Below are 17,143 nucleotides of genomic sequence, written 5' to 3'. Positions count from 1 at the left end.
CACACAGGGTGCAGGAACAAACCAGAGTTCTACAAGGCCCTGAAAGCCTGGATTGAATCTAGGGAGGCACCTGAGAATCAGAATGCACCTGGGGATCTGGTGGATCTTGAGAAACCAGACAGCGTGCCTAGCTTTGGCAGAGGCCTGTCGCCAGAGGAGTTGGCAGACAGGAAAGAAACCAGGGATCATGAAATGAAGCTGGCAGAATTAAAAGTAAAGAGCCAACTGGAGCTTGAGAGCAAAAGACTGGCTCTAGAAGAGCGAAAACACCAAATGGATTATGAAGTGAAAATGAGGGAGATGAGTCTAAAAGAGAAAAGCTTGGATCATCCTCCCTCTGGTGGCAGCACAACGCCGGTGCAGGTAGAGTCTAGAGTGCACATCCCCAAAGATGTAGTAAAAGAGTTCTTTAAGGGGGATGACATAGGACAGTGGTTTAGGGCATATAAGGTAGCCATGTCCTCCCACCGGGTCCCTGACAAGGATTGGGGAGCGGGGTTGTGGGGAAGGTTCCTTAGCGAAGGGCGGGACACCCTGCTGGATTTGCCCATTGAAAACCAGAGATCCTATTCCCACATGAAAGAAGCTTTAATGAACAGGTATGGGCTTACCCCTGAAATGTATAGACAGAAGTTTAGGGGGTGTACTAAGCGGCCTGGGAATACGTATGTGGAGTATGTGACTTTTTTTTGCAGAGCACTGGATGGTTGGGTGAAGGGTAACAAAGTGAATGATTTTCAAGGTCTCTTTGATTTAATTGCATGGGAGCACTTGTCTGATCACTGTTTTCCTGAGTTACGCCAGCACCTGATAGATAGCAAGCTGTCCAACCCGAGGAAGCTTGCTGAGGAGGCGGACCGCTGGCTCAGCACCAGGGTCCACAAAGGTCCAGTGGGAGACTCCGCCAAGGGTGGGCAGGGTCCCCAGCAGAAGAGTGGGGGGGACAAGGGAAAACAGAAAGGGTTCCAAAAAGGCCTCCAAAGTAACCCCCAAGGGGACCAGCAGAAAGGTTCTCAGCCTCCCCCACCCCCAAAGCAGAATGGGGCCCCGACAGGTAGACCTGTTCCAAAGGGGCCCTTCAATTGTTTCAAATGTGGTGACCCGGGGCACATCTCCAGTGACCCCAAGTGTCGCCTGTTTGGAAAACCCGCACCCACTGGTGCTCCGCCCCGTCAAGTGACTAGTGTTCACTTAGGAGAAGAAGTGATGGTCCCGGGGGGTGGAGATCCTGTTCAGATGACCCTAGTCTCACTAGGAGACAGTGAGATGGTCCCTACAAACTACCTGCCCTCTAACACTAAAAAATATGGGCAGATGGTTACCATCAATGGTAAGGAAGCTGAGGCTCTTAGAGATACAGGAGCCAGTGTGACTGCAGTGAGGCAGCACCTGGTATCTCAAGAGCAGGTTGTACCCCATGCCTACTGTAGGGTTATCAATGCTGATAATTCAGAGAGTCAGTGTCCGATGGCTCAAGTTCCCTTCGAGTGGGGGGGGGTCTCTGGTACTCTGCAGGTTTGTGTGAGAACGGCCATGCCTGTAGACTGTTTGCTAGGGAATGACTTGGAGCACTCCCCTTGGGAAAAGGTGGAGAAGACGACTCACCTGAGGATGGTGGGTCTGCCTGACTGGGCGTGCGTGACCACCCGGTCAATGGCAGCCAGTAGGGGTGATCAAGAGATCCTGGGGCCTGAAGGAGAGGCCCAGGAATCGGCCTTAGGGAGAAGGCGCAGGGGGCGCGGGAAACCGGCCCCTGAAGTTCCCACGGTCCAGGAGGAAGCAGACCTTGAGGGGGATGCCCTGGAGCCTACAGGGGAACAGATTGCCGAACTGGGGGACCTGCCTGAGCTGACCCATTGGCAGCAAGAAGGAGGCCCCTCCAGGGAGGAATTCTGCAGGGAGCAGAAAGAATACCCTTCTCTCGTAGGTATGCGGCAGCAGGCTGCAGACCAGGCCAATGGTGTTCAGGCCAAAACACATTATGTGTACTGGGAGAATGACCTCCTGTATTCAGAGCCTAAGGCTGCTGAACCTGGGTCAGCCCGTGTGCTGGTGGTACCCCAGAAGTTCAGAGCCTTCCTACTGGGACTGGCTCACGATGTGCCTTTAGCAGGACATTTGGGGATGGACAAGACCTATGACAGGCTTGTCACCCACTTTTACTGGCCCCAAATGCACAAGAGCTCAGATGCTCATTGTAGGACCTGTCCAACTAGCCAGGCAAGTGGGAAGAGCGGAGGGAAGAACAAGGCTCCCCTCCAACCCTTCCCTGTGGTCGGTACGCCATTCCAACGAGTGGGTATTGACATTGTTGGGCCTCTGGACCCCAAGACAGCCATGGGCAACAGGTTCATCCTGGTCTTGGTGGATCATGCCACCCGGTACCCTGAAGCCATCCCTCTGAGGACAGTGACGGCCCCCATGGTGGGGCGTGCACTAATGGGAATTTTCTCACGAGTAGGATTCCCTCTAGAGGTGGTGAGCGACAGGGGGACCAACTTCATATCCAAGTATATGAAGTCCCTTTGGCAAGAGTGTGGTGTAACCTACAAGTTCACCACACCTTACCATCCCCAAGGAAACGGGTTGGTTGAGAGATTCAACCGAACCCTGAAGGGCATGATCATGGGCCTGGAAGGTCCAATGAGGCGTAAGTGGGACGTCCTCTTGCCATGCCTGCTCTTTGCATACCGCGAGGTGCCACAGAAGTCCCTAGGGTTCAGCCCCTTTGAACTGCTGTACGGTCACCCCGTGAGAGGACCACTGAGTTTGGTAAAGGAAGGCTGGGAGCAATCTCCCAGGAAACCTCCCCAGAATGTATATAGCTACATGCTGGCCTTCAGAAACCAAACCAGGCGCTTCAGACAACTTGCCGAGGCAAATCTGGAAGCCAGCCAGGAGGAGATGAAGCGGTGGTACGACCAGAATGCCACTCTGGTCGAGCTTCAGCCTGGACAGGAGGTGAATGTCCTGGCCCCAGTGGAACCCTGTGCCCTTCAGGATAAGTGGACAGGTCCATTTGAGGTTGTGGAGCGCAAGAGCCCAGTGACATACTTGGTGGACATGAAGACGCCCAGGAACCCCTTGAGGGTCCTACATGTCAACCGCCTCAAGCCCCACTTGAGAAGGTCCGAAGTGGGCATGTTGTTGGCAACTGATGATGGAATGGAGGAGGAGTCTGAGCCTCTTCCTGACCTCTTAGTGGCCTGTGAGAAAGATGGGTCAGTGGATGGAGTTAACCTCTCACCCACCCTGACCCCGGAACAACAGGAAGACTGCCGCCAGTTGCTGGGGCAGTTTCCAGATCTGTTCTCCCTGGTTCCTAGTGTCACAGATTGGTGCGTCCATGATGTGGACACAGGAGACAGCTTACCTGTGAAGCATAAGGCTTACAGAGTGACTGACAGGGTCAGGGCCTGCATCAAGGAGGAGGTCTCCAAGATGCTTGCTCTTGGGGTGGTTGAGTCTTCCAGCAGTCCTTGGTCCAGCCCCGTGGTCTTGGTCCCAAAGGCTGCTGCGCCGGGAGCCACACCTGAACTCTGGTTCTGTGTGGACTACAGAGGACTCAATTCAGTCACCAAGACTGACGCGCACCCCATCCCCAGAGCTGATGAGCTCATTGATCGGCTAGGGGCTGCCCGGTTCCTCAGCACGTTTGATTTAACGTCTGGGTACTGGCAGATCGCCTTGACCGATGGGGCAAAGGAGAGGTCAGCATTCTCTACCCCAGATGGGCACTTCCAGTTCCGGGTTATGCCATTTGGAATGAAGAATGCCCCTGCCACCTTTCAGAGATTGGTCAACCAGGTGTTGGCTGGGCTGGATGAGTTCAGTGCCGCCTACCTGGATGACATTGCGGTGTTCAGTGGCACCTGGCCAGAACACCTGCGACACCTCTGGGAAGTGTTGATGGCCCTGCGCAGAGCAGGCCTCACAATCAAGGCAAGCAAGTGCCAGATTGGGCAGGGTTCAGTGGTGTACTTGGGACACCAAGTGGGGAGTGGCAAGGTGGCACCCTTGCAACCCAAAATTGAGACCATCCTGGCTTGGGAACCCCCCAAGACCCAGACTGCAGTGAGAGCCTTCCTGGGGCTCACTGGGTATTACAGGAGGTTTGTCAAGGGCTATGGCACGATTGTGACCCCCTTGACAGAGCTGACTTCGAAGAAGCAGCCCAAGAATGTGATTTGGACTGACACCTGTCAGAAGGCTTTTGACACCCTGAAGACTGCCATGTGCACGGCGCCCGTGCTCCTGGCTCCTGACTTCTCCATGGAATTCATAGTGCAAACAGACGCTTCAGAGCATGGTGTAGGGGCTGTTCTCTCACAGATGACTGAGGAGGGCTGGGACCAACCCGTAGCCTTCATCAGTAGGAGGTTACTTCCACGGGAAAGTAGGTGGAGTGCAATAGAGCGAGAAGCATTTGCTGTGGTCTGGGCACTGAAGAAGCTAAGACCCTACTTGTTTGGGTCTCACTTCCGAGTTCAGACGGACCACAGGCCCCTCAGATGGTTGATGCAAATGAGGGGTGAGAACCCGAAACTGTTGAGGTGGTCCATTTCTCTACAGAGTATGGACTTTACGGTGGAACACCGCCTTGGCACAGATCACGCCAATGCTGACGGTCTGTCCAGATTTTTCCGCCTTAGTGATGTGGAACTCCCTGAGGAAGGGTAGTTCCCCCCACATTTCAGCTGGAGGGGACACGTGTTAGACCTGGCACCTTGGCGTGAGTTTCCCTTCCACTTTTTGCTGGTGTGCCTCCGATGTTTTGCTGGTTTTCCGCTACTCAGGGCACTGCGCCACGGCCAACCCGTGCCGCAGTGCAAGTGCTCCCTACTGAAAACTGTACCTGTGATTGATGTCCATGATTGGTTCATTGGATTTACTGTTAGTCCCTAGTAAAGTGCACCAGGAGTGCCAGGGCTTGTAAATGCCAATACTGCTAGTGGGCCTGCAGCGCTGGTTGCGCCACCCACAGAAGCAGCTGTAAAATGTGTCTAGGGTCTGCCATTGCAGAACCTGCGTGCAGTCTGGTACTGTCATGCTGGCTGGGCAAGTGCGCCCACTTGCCAGCCCCTAAACCTTCCCTTAACTTCATATTAGTCACCCCTATGGTAGGCCCTAGGGCAGGGTGCATTGTAAGTGTAAGGTAGGACAGGCCCTGATGTGTGTGGCATGTCCTAGTAGTGAATTACAACCCAATTCGTTTTTCACTATTGCAAGGCTACCTGCTCCCCTTAGGCCAGAATGGGCTGCTGGAATTATTACACTCTATAATCCCAGCAGGCTCAGGGAGCATGGTAGAGAGTCATGTTTAGTATGACTGAACTCAGAATAATAAAATACTTCTTTTAGTAAAGTTTATTTTAATATCCTGGGTTTGCAAATGCTACTTTTAGAAAGTTAGCATTTGCTTGCCTAACCATTTCAGCCCGCCTCTGCTCTTGTGTGTATCTGACTGTCTGAGTTGTGTGAGTGACAGGGCTGGGTGTCGACAGGTGGTGAATGGCAGGATGACACCTTAGTGGGTGGTGGGAGTTTCCCCTGAACGATGCATCAGGCTGTGCTCTGCCTCCACAATGCTGGCTCCACCCTCCTGGGGAGCGACTGATGACTCAGCCTGCACCTGGACCAGGAAGGACCGAAGCTTGTCAACAAAGTGCTCAAGCTGCCCCTGTCTTCACAATGCCGGCTCCGCCCCCCTGGGGAGCGGCTGATGTGCCTGCCCTCACACTGAATGCAGAAGCAGAAGTACCCACCACAAGTGCTCAGGGACTGAGAACAGTTATGCAAAGGCCCCCCTGGCCTGTAAGAACAAAAGAAACTGGGTATAAAAGTAGGAGCCCTGCTCCTTGTAAATTAGATCCTGTTTGTGCTACAGAAGAAACTCTGCCCGAAGAGAAGGACCTGGAAGGACAAGGAGGAGTGCTGTCTCTGGCCTGTGTCTGGTGCCTTGCTGCAGAAGGAGAGGAAAGAAAAGACTACCAAGAGACTTTTGCTTTTATTGAACTTTGTGCCAAACTCTGCTGAAAGATCTCCAAGGGCTTGCTGCTGAACTTGCCCCCTGACCAGCGCCCCAGGACCAGTGGGCGCTACACCCTGAAGAAAGCTACTGTGTGTGCTGCTTATCGCTGCAGCGCTGACTGAGGAGTCTGGGAGCGCTGGGCATCCCTGCCACGCTCCCCGTAATCCAGGGCATCGATATCCCCCCAAGCACCGTGACCGGGGCCCAAAGCAACAGCAAGAGCAACGTGAGGCCCAGCCGCCTCTGGCCCGAGCACCGTGACTGCCTCTGCACCGGGAGCCCCGGGGGCAACGTGAAGGAGGACCCGTCCGGTCCAAGCGCCCGAGTTGACTGCGCCTCGCGCCGTCAATCCCTCTGCAAAGACGGACTGCCGCCCTGTGATAACCCCCTCTGGTCGGTAGCCTGCCCGACAGCTCAGCTGTGAGCGCACAGCTGCAACCGGCACTTTGGCTGGGTACGTCCCGCACTTGGGGACCGTACTGCCACTTGCCGCCACCACACAGCCGCCGCCTCCAGGGTCGGAGCGAATGCCAAAGGAAGGACCCTGCCGCCACCAAGCACCGCCGCCCCGGGTGACCCGTGACCTGCCCGGCTGAGAGCCGCAGCGCGCATCGACCCCGGAGAAGCAACGCGACGTGGGACAGCTCCCCTTGAAGCCGCCCGCTCCACAAGAATTTGAAAGGTACTGTGCTTTTGTCCTCACGGTGCGAGCGTCCTGCAACCCGAGCTCGCACCGCGCTGTCCGCTCCCCAACGCGGGCCGCCTCTGAAACCGAGGCTCGCACTGCTCCTGGTCCTCGAGGCCCACGCGGGAAGCGTGAGCTTTGGCCGGCCGGGCCCGATCTCCTCTCTGAAGCGAGCGAAGACAGCGGAACGCGCATTGAGGCGCTACAAGACACTGAACCTTGCCGAACCTGGGCAGAAGGCCCAAAAGATTGCTTATTGCTAAGAAAGAACTGTGGCAACTTGAAACTAAGTAAACTGGAACCGCTATTGAAAGTTTGACAACTGTATTTACAAGCCTGCTTGAAATTTATATAAAGAATATAAATTTTTAAAAATACAGTTTGATGTCATTGTGTGGTGGGTTGGTTGTGATGGTGTAATATTGCAAATGTTTAACCCTATGTGCCCCAGAGATTAGCCTAAGACTGCTTAAGCCACACTACCTAGAGGGTAAGCAGAGGTTGTCTTGAAGGTAACCCTCAGCCCTGACGAGGAAGAGAGAGTCCCTGCTTGTCGCTAGTGCTGCACTGCGCCAACTAGAGACTCCCCCTTCCTACAAGAAGCATGAGGTAGCAATTCGCCATATGTGGTATTCTGTTCTTGACAATATACTAGGTCTGCCAACCATTCCTTGAATTTCGGAGCACAACCTCTTCCCCATCTACAAGATACCTTTCGTTTAGCTAACAGCGCAGTGAGATAGCCAGAAATTTCCTGTATGTGTTAGGTATCTGCGCCGTATATCCTAGTAGTGTGAGTAATGGATCTCTCGCCAGCACATTGTCCGTCATTTTGTCGAGCGCCACTAGTACTTGCTCCCAATATTCTTTTATTCTCGGACATTCCCAGGCTAGGTGAATGAACCCTGCCTCTGGCTGTTTAAACTGATCACATCTATCTGTATCAGCCAACTGAAATCTGTATTTCTTCACTGGTGTAGAATATAAGTGGTGCAAATATTTGTAGTGTATCACTCGTAGCCTGCAGCTGGACGAGATTTGCGCTGTTTGCAAACAACAATACTGCCACTGTTCGTCAGTAATTTCAGGCCCCAGGTCCTCTCCCCAATGCACAGACAAACTATATGTTGACAGAGCAGACATGGGCGTGCTCATGGCTACTGATGAGGGACAGGATGAAGAGAGTGATTCACTCCCTGACCTGCTATCAAAGAACCGTTATGGTGGGTCAGTGAATGGTGTACCCTTGGCAGGCAGCCACACTGCCCAGCAGCAAGCTGATTGCAGACAGGTGCTCAGTATAGATATATGTTCTCTCTTACTCCAAGTCCGACTACCTGGTGCACTCATGAAGTGGACACTGGGGACAGTCTGCCTGTTAAAAATAAGATTTACAGGCAACCTGAGCATGACAGGGACTGTATCAGGACTGAAGTCCAGAAGATGTTGGATTTGGGAGTTATTGAGCCCTTAGCTAGCCCTTGGGCTAGTCCAGTAGTCTTGGTGCCCAAACCTCACATCCAGAGTGGTAAAAAAGAGATGAGGTTTTGTGTAGAATACAGGGGTCTCAATTCAGTCACTAGGACTGATGCCCATTCAATACCCAGAGCAGATGAGCTTATAGACACTTTGGCCCAAGACCAGTTTCTGAGCACATTTGATCTGACAGCTGGCTACTGGCAGATCAGACTAGCTGATTATACAAAGCCCAATACAGCATTTTCTACCCCTAGTGGGCATTACCAATTTGTGGAGATGCATTTTGGTTTGAAAAATGCACCTGACACTTTTCAAAGGTTGGTGAACAAAGTACTAACAGGCCTGGAAGACTATAGTGCAGCATATCTAGATGATATTGCTGTCTTTAGCTCCACCTGGGAGGATCACCTGGTCTACCTGAGAACTGTTTTGGGGGCCCTGCAGAAAGCAGACCTAACTATAAAGGCTAATAAGTACCAGATAGGGCAGAGTCAGGTTGTGTACCTGGGCCACCTTGTGGGTGGAGGCCAGGTTCAACCATTTTAGATCAAAATCCAGACCATCATGGACTGGGTTACTCCAACTACCCAGACTCATCAGGTCAGAGCTTTCTTGGGCCTGACTGGGTACTATAGAAGATTTGTCACTGGCTATGGATCAATTGTGACACCACTGAATGACTTGACTTCCAAGAGAATGCCAAAGAAAGTTCAGTGGACACTTAGTTGTCAAAAGACATTTGATGACCTGAAGCAGGCCACATGCACTGCTCCCATTCTGCAAAGTCCTAACTACTCCAAAGAATTCATTGCCCAAGCAGATGCATCTGAGTTGGGGGTAGGGGCTGTGTTATCACAATTGAATGATGAAGGTCAAGACCAGCCAGTAGCTTTTATTAGCAGAAGGCTGACCCTTAGAGAGAAACGTTGGTCAGCTATTGAGAGGGAGGCCTTTGCTGTGGTTTGGGCTCTGAAGAAGCTGAGGCCATACTTGTTTGGCACTCACCTCACTGTTCAGACAGACCATATGTCCCTCTTATGGCTTAAACAGATGAAGGGTGAAAACCGCAAACTTTTGAGGTGGTCCATTTCCCTACAGGGGATGGACTATACAGTAGAACATATGCCTGGGAGTAACCATGCCAATGCAGATGGACTCTCCAGATATTTACACTTAGAACATGAAGACTCAACTGGTCAAGGTTAGTTTAATGTCCCTGCGTTTGGGGGGGTTGTGTAGGAGAGTAGGATCTGCATCTTATAGTTACTCCCACTTTTAGCTGGTGTTTCTCTGTTTTACAACTTTAGTCTGGCTGGGGCCCTGCTATCCAAATACTAGCTGCTTCCTCTTCAAAATGATTCAAAGTTTGGTTACTGGGGTACCCTTATGAGTCCCTAGTATATGGTACCTTAGTTACCAAGGAAATACCAGGGGCTGAGGCATGTATTATGCCACCCCTGGGAAGCCTTCCAAAATGACACCACAGGTCTGCTACTGCAGCATGTGTAAGGTGGTTATGCACCCCTTACTTAAATGTAGGTTCCCTATATCTACCTTATATCACTACACATATAAACCTATCAGTCACCCCTATGGCAGGCCTTAACAATCCTGAAGGCAGGGTGCTGAATGTTGTGTGAGAGGGTGAACATGCATGAGCAGGGCCCCTATGCAGCCTTCGGAATCTATTCTCCAGGGTTGTTCTGTGATGCAGCCAGGCCATATACTCTTAAGTGCATTATAACCTCGCGGTAAACGCTAACTTTGGAATGGCTGCAAAGAAACATGTTGTGTTTGGTGTCAAACACTTTGGAATCATACCCCCGCCAGTCCTGGTGGCGGGGGTCTGATTCCACCCTTCTAGAGGGAGAGACATGTACACTCCGGTACACCCGATACCAGTTTAAAAGTACCCTGGCATCACAAAATGGATGAATAAACAATAGGAATCCACTATTACAGTGGACGGGTTTCCCTACAATGGTTGGGAGCACCAGGTGTTGGTAAAATACCCCTCACACACCAAAAGGACCCTTGGTGTCATGCTTCATCATTGGGGTCTTCGCACCCCTCTACGGGATGCGGCGTGCTGCGACCTACGATTGCGAGGGAGCATTTTTTAGATGACTATGTGTGGTGTATGTGAGGGTATTTGTTTTATGTGCGCGAGTGGTGAGGTTATCGGCGAGTGATGTTTAAAAAGGGCCTGGCTCGTGGGGTAGACTCAAAAATAATTGTAATGGGCCCCCGGGCTGGTGCTATTAAAAGGTGAAAGAAGTGGAGGTGTGGTATGCAGGGCAATGTGCATCACCTCCTGTATGTGTGTGTCAACATGTTTCGGAGTCGGAACTCCTTCTTCAGGACAGGGTACACAAATCCCCACCTTACTCACGTTTCTCTACTTAAAAATGTGATTTATTTACAAAAGTGAGATAGTGCAGGTTATGCAATGTACCTACAAAATTTGATTTCTTTTGTCGCTATTCAGCCGCCCTGCAACGGAAGGGGACAAAAAATTTTTCTGGTGGTCCACTCCTTAGCATACATTAGGCTCAGTGACCTGTGGGAAAAATAAATTGGTGTGGGCTCCGATCTCTAGACAAGGGATGTCATTCCATGCGTGAAATCATGCCTGGCGTGAAAAAGAGACAAGAACAAGACATACATGCACTCAACATAAAGCACACACTCTAAAAATGTAGATGGTTGCTCATCTAATGGCCTTGTGGTGGTGACAGGGTCCAAGAGTTTAAGTTAATACAGTAAAAAGCACAAAAAGAGCATACTGTTATGAATCAATTCCAGTGCCTCATGAGCCTCAGGAACGTAGGGGTCCTCGTGCCGGTTCGCTACCTGTAAATGATGCAGAGTTTGAGCGTTCTGAAGTACTTACATTGTCGCTGGACTGATAGTCTGTTTCCCATTGTTTGTATACTCACGAAGCCTAAGAGAATATACCTCCTGACTGCCCCATACGCGGCTCCGCTGAGAGTGCGGTGTCTGCAGGTAGGGTCTCGTGTTATATACTCGTTGTGATTGCCAATTAGCCTTGTAATAGGCAATTAAGTAGTCAGATGTGTCCTTACTTGGGTATTCTGGTGTTCGTGGCCGCGTAGCACCTGTATAGACTGGCTGTGTTCACCGCGCATGCGCGTTAAAGGAACGCGTCTATGCACATGTGCGTTAGGATGCGGTCTCTAACCAGAGCCTGCGTGAATCATCAGTATTTCAATACTGGAACATGCGCGTGTGCCCCGTGAAGTGTTGATTTTTGGCTCACGTGTTGGAAATGTAAATACATAATCCGGTATCACTATGAAAATGCCTCGGGCCCTCCAGGTTTTTTGGTGTATTGAAGGAGAGGCGATAATTATGCTGAGGATTAGTGAACCATGCTGCCCAGAGGAGGAGTGTTGGATACATCGTATAGAATTCCATTTGGCAGCTCTTAAAGTTTTTAGAGGTTCTGAGAGAGATTTGGAGACATTTATGCCATTAGCTCTTTGATTGTTGAAGTGGTTATGTTTGCGTAGGGCAGTCACACAGCCCATTCTTCCTTCCCACTTGGGATTTGCCTACAGTCCTAAGTGGATTACAGCTTCCTCCATTTGAACCTTTAGAAAAGGTAGATATCGTTTGGGTATTGTCAAACATTTCTTTTTTGTTGGCAATAACATCTGCCAGAAACTTGGTGAGCTTGGATCCCTGGTGGTTTTGTTTCTATATTTGAAGGTTCTTCCACATAGATTAGTGCTTGGACCTGATCCAAAATGTATTCCAGAAGTAAGTTCAGAATTTAATTTGCAGCAGATCATTCTCCCAGTTTTTCAAGAAGGAAATGATCCCCTTCCTTCTAAGGTGGACGTCAAATTATCCTTATTTATTTACTTTCAACATATAAAGGAGTTCAGGTTGTCTAATTTGATATTTATCTCTTTTAGCAGTGTAAACAGAGGTAAAAAGGTTGATCCTGCTACTCTGAGCAGATGAGTGTCCCAGGCTAATTACCAAGCTTAAAAATCTCTGGGTAGGGTCCCTTCCGGCGATGAAGGTCACTCAACAAAATCAGTTTCTATCACTTGGACAGAGGCAGGTGGAGTTCCTATTCAGGAAACTTGTAGAACGGCCACAAGGGCATCCCATCCCACATTTGTTAATCGCTATCGACAGGGTGTGATGACTTCTACTCTGGCCAATTTTGGTTCAGGTATGGTTAAGGCAGCAATGAAATAATTGCTATGATTAATGAAGGAAACATGAGCACTTAAGAGACGGTGTAAAACGTGACTTTGCTTGTGACTTCCTCACCCTGTTAGGACTGGGAGGTGGAGGTCCTATGTGGGGTTAATGAGATTATTACTTACTGACAAACTTCATTACCGTGATTAAGGTCCTGCTCATCCCAGTCAGAGTTCCTCACTGTCATCCTCCCTCCCTCCCTCCCTCCCTCAGTTTTACACCTATCTTGACTTATAACTTACAGTTCTGGAGGTGGAAGGGAGAAGCCTTTAAGATAACAAGAGATAAAAAAACAGAAAAGTGTGTGAAGTACCTGTCTAGGGGGCGGGACAACCTAACCATGTTAGACTGGGATCAGAAGGACCTTAATCAGTGTAATGAAGTTTACTGGTAAGTAATGATCGAATTCCAGTGCCGGTGGTTGTCCAGATACCAATGTCCTAGTATGCCTCCTGCCCCTTTTTCCACAACTCTTGTGCCTCATGCCTTCCAGTATGCAACAACCCACTTCTCCATCCCCACTTCTCCATCTTTTCCTCTTAACTGCCCCATCAACCACATTCAACCTTTATGGGAAGGTATATGTTCAACCCTCAACCTCTCCTTCTTCGTTTTCGATCCTACAGGGGCAGCTATTTGTGTCCTCTCTGTTTCAAAGCTGTAAGCAATAAACTGTGGAATTTCCCGTATCTGGGCATGAGAGGGGAGCAATTCCTATTCTCAAAGAACGATTCTTATCTTGCTTAGAACACTAGCTGTAACAAGACTCGTATTTCAGACACTTTCTTGTAGCAGCTCTTCATTTCCATTAGTTTATATGAATGTTTGTGGTCATGGTTTCCATCCAAAAAATGTGCCTTTAAATAAAAATTGCATCCATGGTTCCCACTCTTTGCCCGGAAATCCTGTGTGTAAAATTAACAATTAACACAGTTTCAGCTTTGAAATTGATGCTTTGACAGAATCTGTATCGTGACTGTCCTGGCATTAGCCCTAAGATCAGTGCCTCCTTGTCGAAATACTGATTTTCAACTACCGAAAAGAGGTAAGATTAGTGCACTGATATCACCAGAAATTGCATCACCTGGCGTTGGTCCGATGATGACAACACAGGAATTTACTCCACATCAAATTGCACGCAGACAAGAGGAAATGGAAGTTTGCGGTTACAGCACCAACACCCACGGACAACGCACGCAACCTTGGGTACATCCTCGACTCCTTCCTCTCCATGGCTAAGCAGGTCAACACCATCTCATCCTCCTGCTACAACACCCTTCGCATGCTCCGCAGAATCTACAATTGGATCCCGACCAAAACCAGGAGAACGGTGACCCAAGCCCTCGTCAGCAGCAGGCTAGACTACGGCAACCCACTCTACGCAGGAATCCCAGCCAAAAATCTACAACGGCTACAACGCATCCAAAATGCCTCTGCCCGCCTGATCTTCAACATAACCGGCGCAGCCACATCACCTCCCACCTAAGAGACCTGCACTGGCTCCCCGTCAACAAGAGGACACCTTCAAACTCCTCACCCACGCACACAAAGCGCTCCACAACACCAGACCAGCCTACCTGAACAGCAGGCTCAACTTCCACACCCCCGCCCGTCAGCTCCGCTCCGCCAGCCTCGTCCTCGCCACCGTCCCACGCATTCAGCGAACTACCTCAGGCGGCAGATCCTTCTCCTTCCTCGCCGCCAAGACCTGGAACACCCTCCCAACCCATCTGCGGGAGTCCCAAGACCTGCTCACCTTCAGAAGGCTTCTCAAGACCTGGCTCTTCGAGCAGTAGCAGCACCCCTTCCCCTCAGCGCATTGAGACCCCCATGGGTGAGTAGCGTCATCATGACATCACATCATGACATAAATGACTGATGCTTGAGCACTTTCGCCAATGCTAACATCATTAACACATCTCTTCACCAACAATGAATGCACTGCAGTGTTGTCCCTTAGTAAGTCCAGCAGCAGCATTTCAAGGACGTACACAACTTTCAGAGCGGAGTTGGTAATTCTTTTCATTCATTCGGAGCTAACTTTCACTTCTTAACAGGTACAATTCACAGCTTGCCAAAGAGCAATAGAATGGCTTCTAGCAATCTGTAGTATGCAGGTTTGCTGGAAAACCTGTAAAGTCGGTCAGTAAGCCAAGTAACGTTGTGCCTGCTTCGAAGTCGTCATAAAAACTGTCCTCCCTGCCCAGCATTTGCTTCTGGCAGAACACCATGCCGCAGTTACCCGCATTTTACCCTGCCACATGGAACAATGCATTTTCAGCAGCAAACAGCTGAGATGTGTTATCGTCATATGCCAGATCATGTATGCACCCTGATGCATACTGGCTTGCTCTGCCATCTCAATGCCCCCAAACTTGACAGGCCTATCCCCTTTTCATAACGATGGCAACATACAGCTTAAGCCCAATCAATGCTTCTTTAAGGAATATAGACTAAAAAAATAGGTTTTGAGGAGTTTTGGGAGCCTCCTGTAATGATGGAGAAATTACTGGATTCGTTATTATACTTGAAAGACAATATCCTGGCTATAAAAGTAGCAGTGCAATTAAGCAACTTTTTCAATTATACGCTAAATATGTCTGCTACATTTTCGTGACAACAATGTAAGTACCAAGTCACCAGTTCTATTCTAATGTACATTGTCTACATACCTGAATAAGGCCTTTAAATTTTCAGGTAACTCGGCACGCCCAGCATACCCTGGGTTCATGGTAATGAACATTCCTACTGTTGGCACAAGAGAAATCATTTCCCCAAGAAAATTAAATGTTTTCTTTTTTGCACGAATGGCATCCTGAACACTTTTCACCTAAAATGAAAATATTTAGTGTTACTAAACAGTGTATGTCACATCTTTACAAACACAAGCCACTGACAGAGGAATGGAGTAGTTACTTCAAAACAAAAATGGAATGGTGCACCCACAGAAAAAGGATCAACAAATCTTCAAGTTGGTGTTTTTGAAAAAGTTCTTCTTTTATTTAATTCCACTTTTGAAATATAAGGTCCAGCAACCAAAACATACATCCAACGCGTTTTGTTCAATGTGAATTGAACTTCATCCGGGCTGTGGACAATACACAACAAGCATTGTCATAGCCAATAGGTCTCACTTTTGGGACCTTATAAGTGTTTAGCCATGCAACAGTTGATGTTGTTGCACCAAAGATATTGTACTGGATAACTAAACACTTGTAAGGTCCCAAAGGCGAGACCTATTGGCTATGCCAGTGCTTGTTTTGTTGTGTGCTAGAAGCGCAAGTTACTCACCTTCGGTAACGACATATCTGTAAGAAACATTATTTAGTGTTAGATTCCTTACCTTAGAATATCCCCAGGCGTCAAGACTGGATCCGGAAAGTTTTGCGTAGCAGTACCCCTGCACATCGGTAGGCGTTGTCTGCGGCTCCGCGTCAGTCGTCGCCTTCGTTGGCGCCGGGATGACGTTGTCGGAGTACTTAGATGTAGCCCTCGCGCGCTGACGTCAGTTCTTATACACAGCTTTTCCATGCCAGAAACGCAGAGCCATGATAAAAACCAACACTGGTGCTATGAAACTAGGTCCCTCAAAGGGGAAACACCTTAACCCTAGATATCGGCTCGCAGAATGAGGAGGATGGGTGGGGCGGTAAGGAATCTAACACTAACTACTGTTTCTTACAGATATATCGTTACCGAAAGTAATTAACTTGCACATCTGAAAGAAACAGGTTAGTGTTAGATTCCTTACCTTAGAATAGATACCCCAGCAATACCAACACCGGTGGTGGGTCTGCGAACCAATGATCACACCAGAAAAATCCTGGAGAACAGAACGGCCGAAAAAGCCAACTCTCAGGACATGGCTGTCCAGGCAGTAGTGTCTAGCAAACGTGTGCAGCGAGGCCCACGTAGCGGCCTGGCAAATGTCCTGCAAGGGGACTCCCTGACCCAGGGCAGTAGTAGCCGCCGTGGCCCGAGTGGAATGGGCACGCAGCCCCACAGGAGGCTCCTTTTTAGGCAGTGAATAACAAGCCTTGATGCACAAAACGACCCATCGAGAAATGGTTCATTTGTGCACCGCCAGTCCTTTCTTAGCGCTCACGTAACCAACAAAGAGCTGGTCATCCACCCGGAACGGGCATGTGCGATCTAGGTAGAAGGAGAGCGCACGTTTAGGGTCCAGACGGTGGAGCCTCTCTTCCTCCTTCGAAGAATGCGGAGGCTGAAAGAAGGTGGGCAAGGTGATTGACTGCCCAATGTGGAAGGCTGTGACTACTTTGGGCAGGAAAGAGGGACGTGTCCTCAAGACCACTTTGTCCGGATGGACATAAAGGAAAGGAGGTTTAGAAGAAAGAGCCTGGAGCTCACTCACTCTCCTGGCAGAGGTGATGGCAAACAGGAATGCAGTTTTAAGAGTAAGAAGACGGAGAGGACAATTGTGAAGTGGCTCAAAGGGAGCGCACATCAGATAAGTTAAAACAAGATTCAAGTCCCACTGAGGCATCACAAACGGAACAGGAGGAAACATGTGAGTGATGCCCTTCAAAAATCTATTTACAACAGGGGACTTGAAAAGAGAAGGCTGATCAGGAAGCCTTCAGAAGGCTGAAATGGCAGAGAGGTAGCCTTTGATAGTGCCCAGAGCAGAGCCCTGCTGGGCAAGAGAAAGTAGAAAGAGGAGAACCTAAGAAAGGGGGGCAGAGAGT

General features: G+C 49.7%; 1 protein-coding gene across 1 annotated transcript in view; it reads right to left on the bottom strand.

Annotated features, from left to right (window-relative positions):
* DNAH17 (dynein axonemal heavy chain 17) overlaps positions 1 to 17,143 on the bottom strand; it is a 15,539,113-nt gene that overhangs the window by 7,477,813 nt on the left and 8,044,157 nt on the right. The window contains exon 39 of the mRNA XM_086931082.1: positions 15,107 to 15,264. Coding sequence (XP_086787208.1) covers positions 15,107 to 15,264 — 158 coding nt within the window. The remainder of the gene's footprint in view (positions 1 to 15,106; positions 15,265 to 17,143) is intronic.

The sequence above is a fragment of the Lissotriton vulgaris genome, chromosome 7, assembly GCF_964263255.1.
Source record: "Lissotriton vulgaris chromosome 7, aLisVul1.2, whole genome shotgun sequence".
Taxonomy (NCBI): domain Eukaryota; kingdom Metazoa; phylum Chordata; class Amphibia; order Caudata; family Salamandridae; genus Lissotriton; species Lissotriton vulgaris.
The sequence above is the reverse complement of the archived record's forward strand: the minus strand, read 5'-3'. Positions and strand labels throughout refer to the sequence as shown.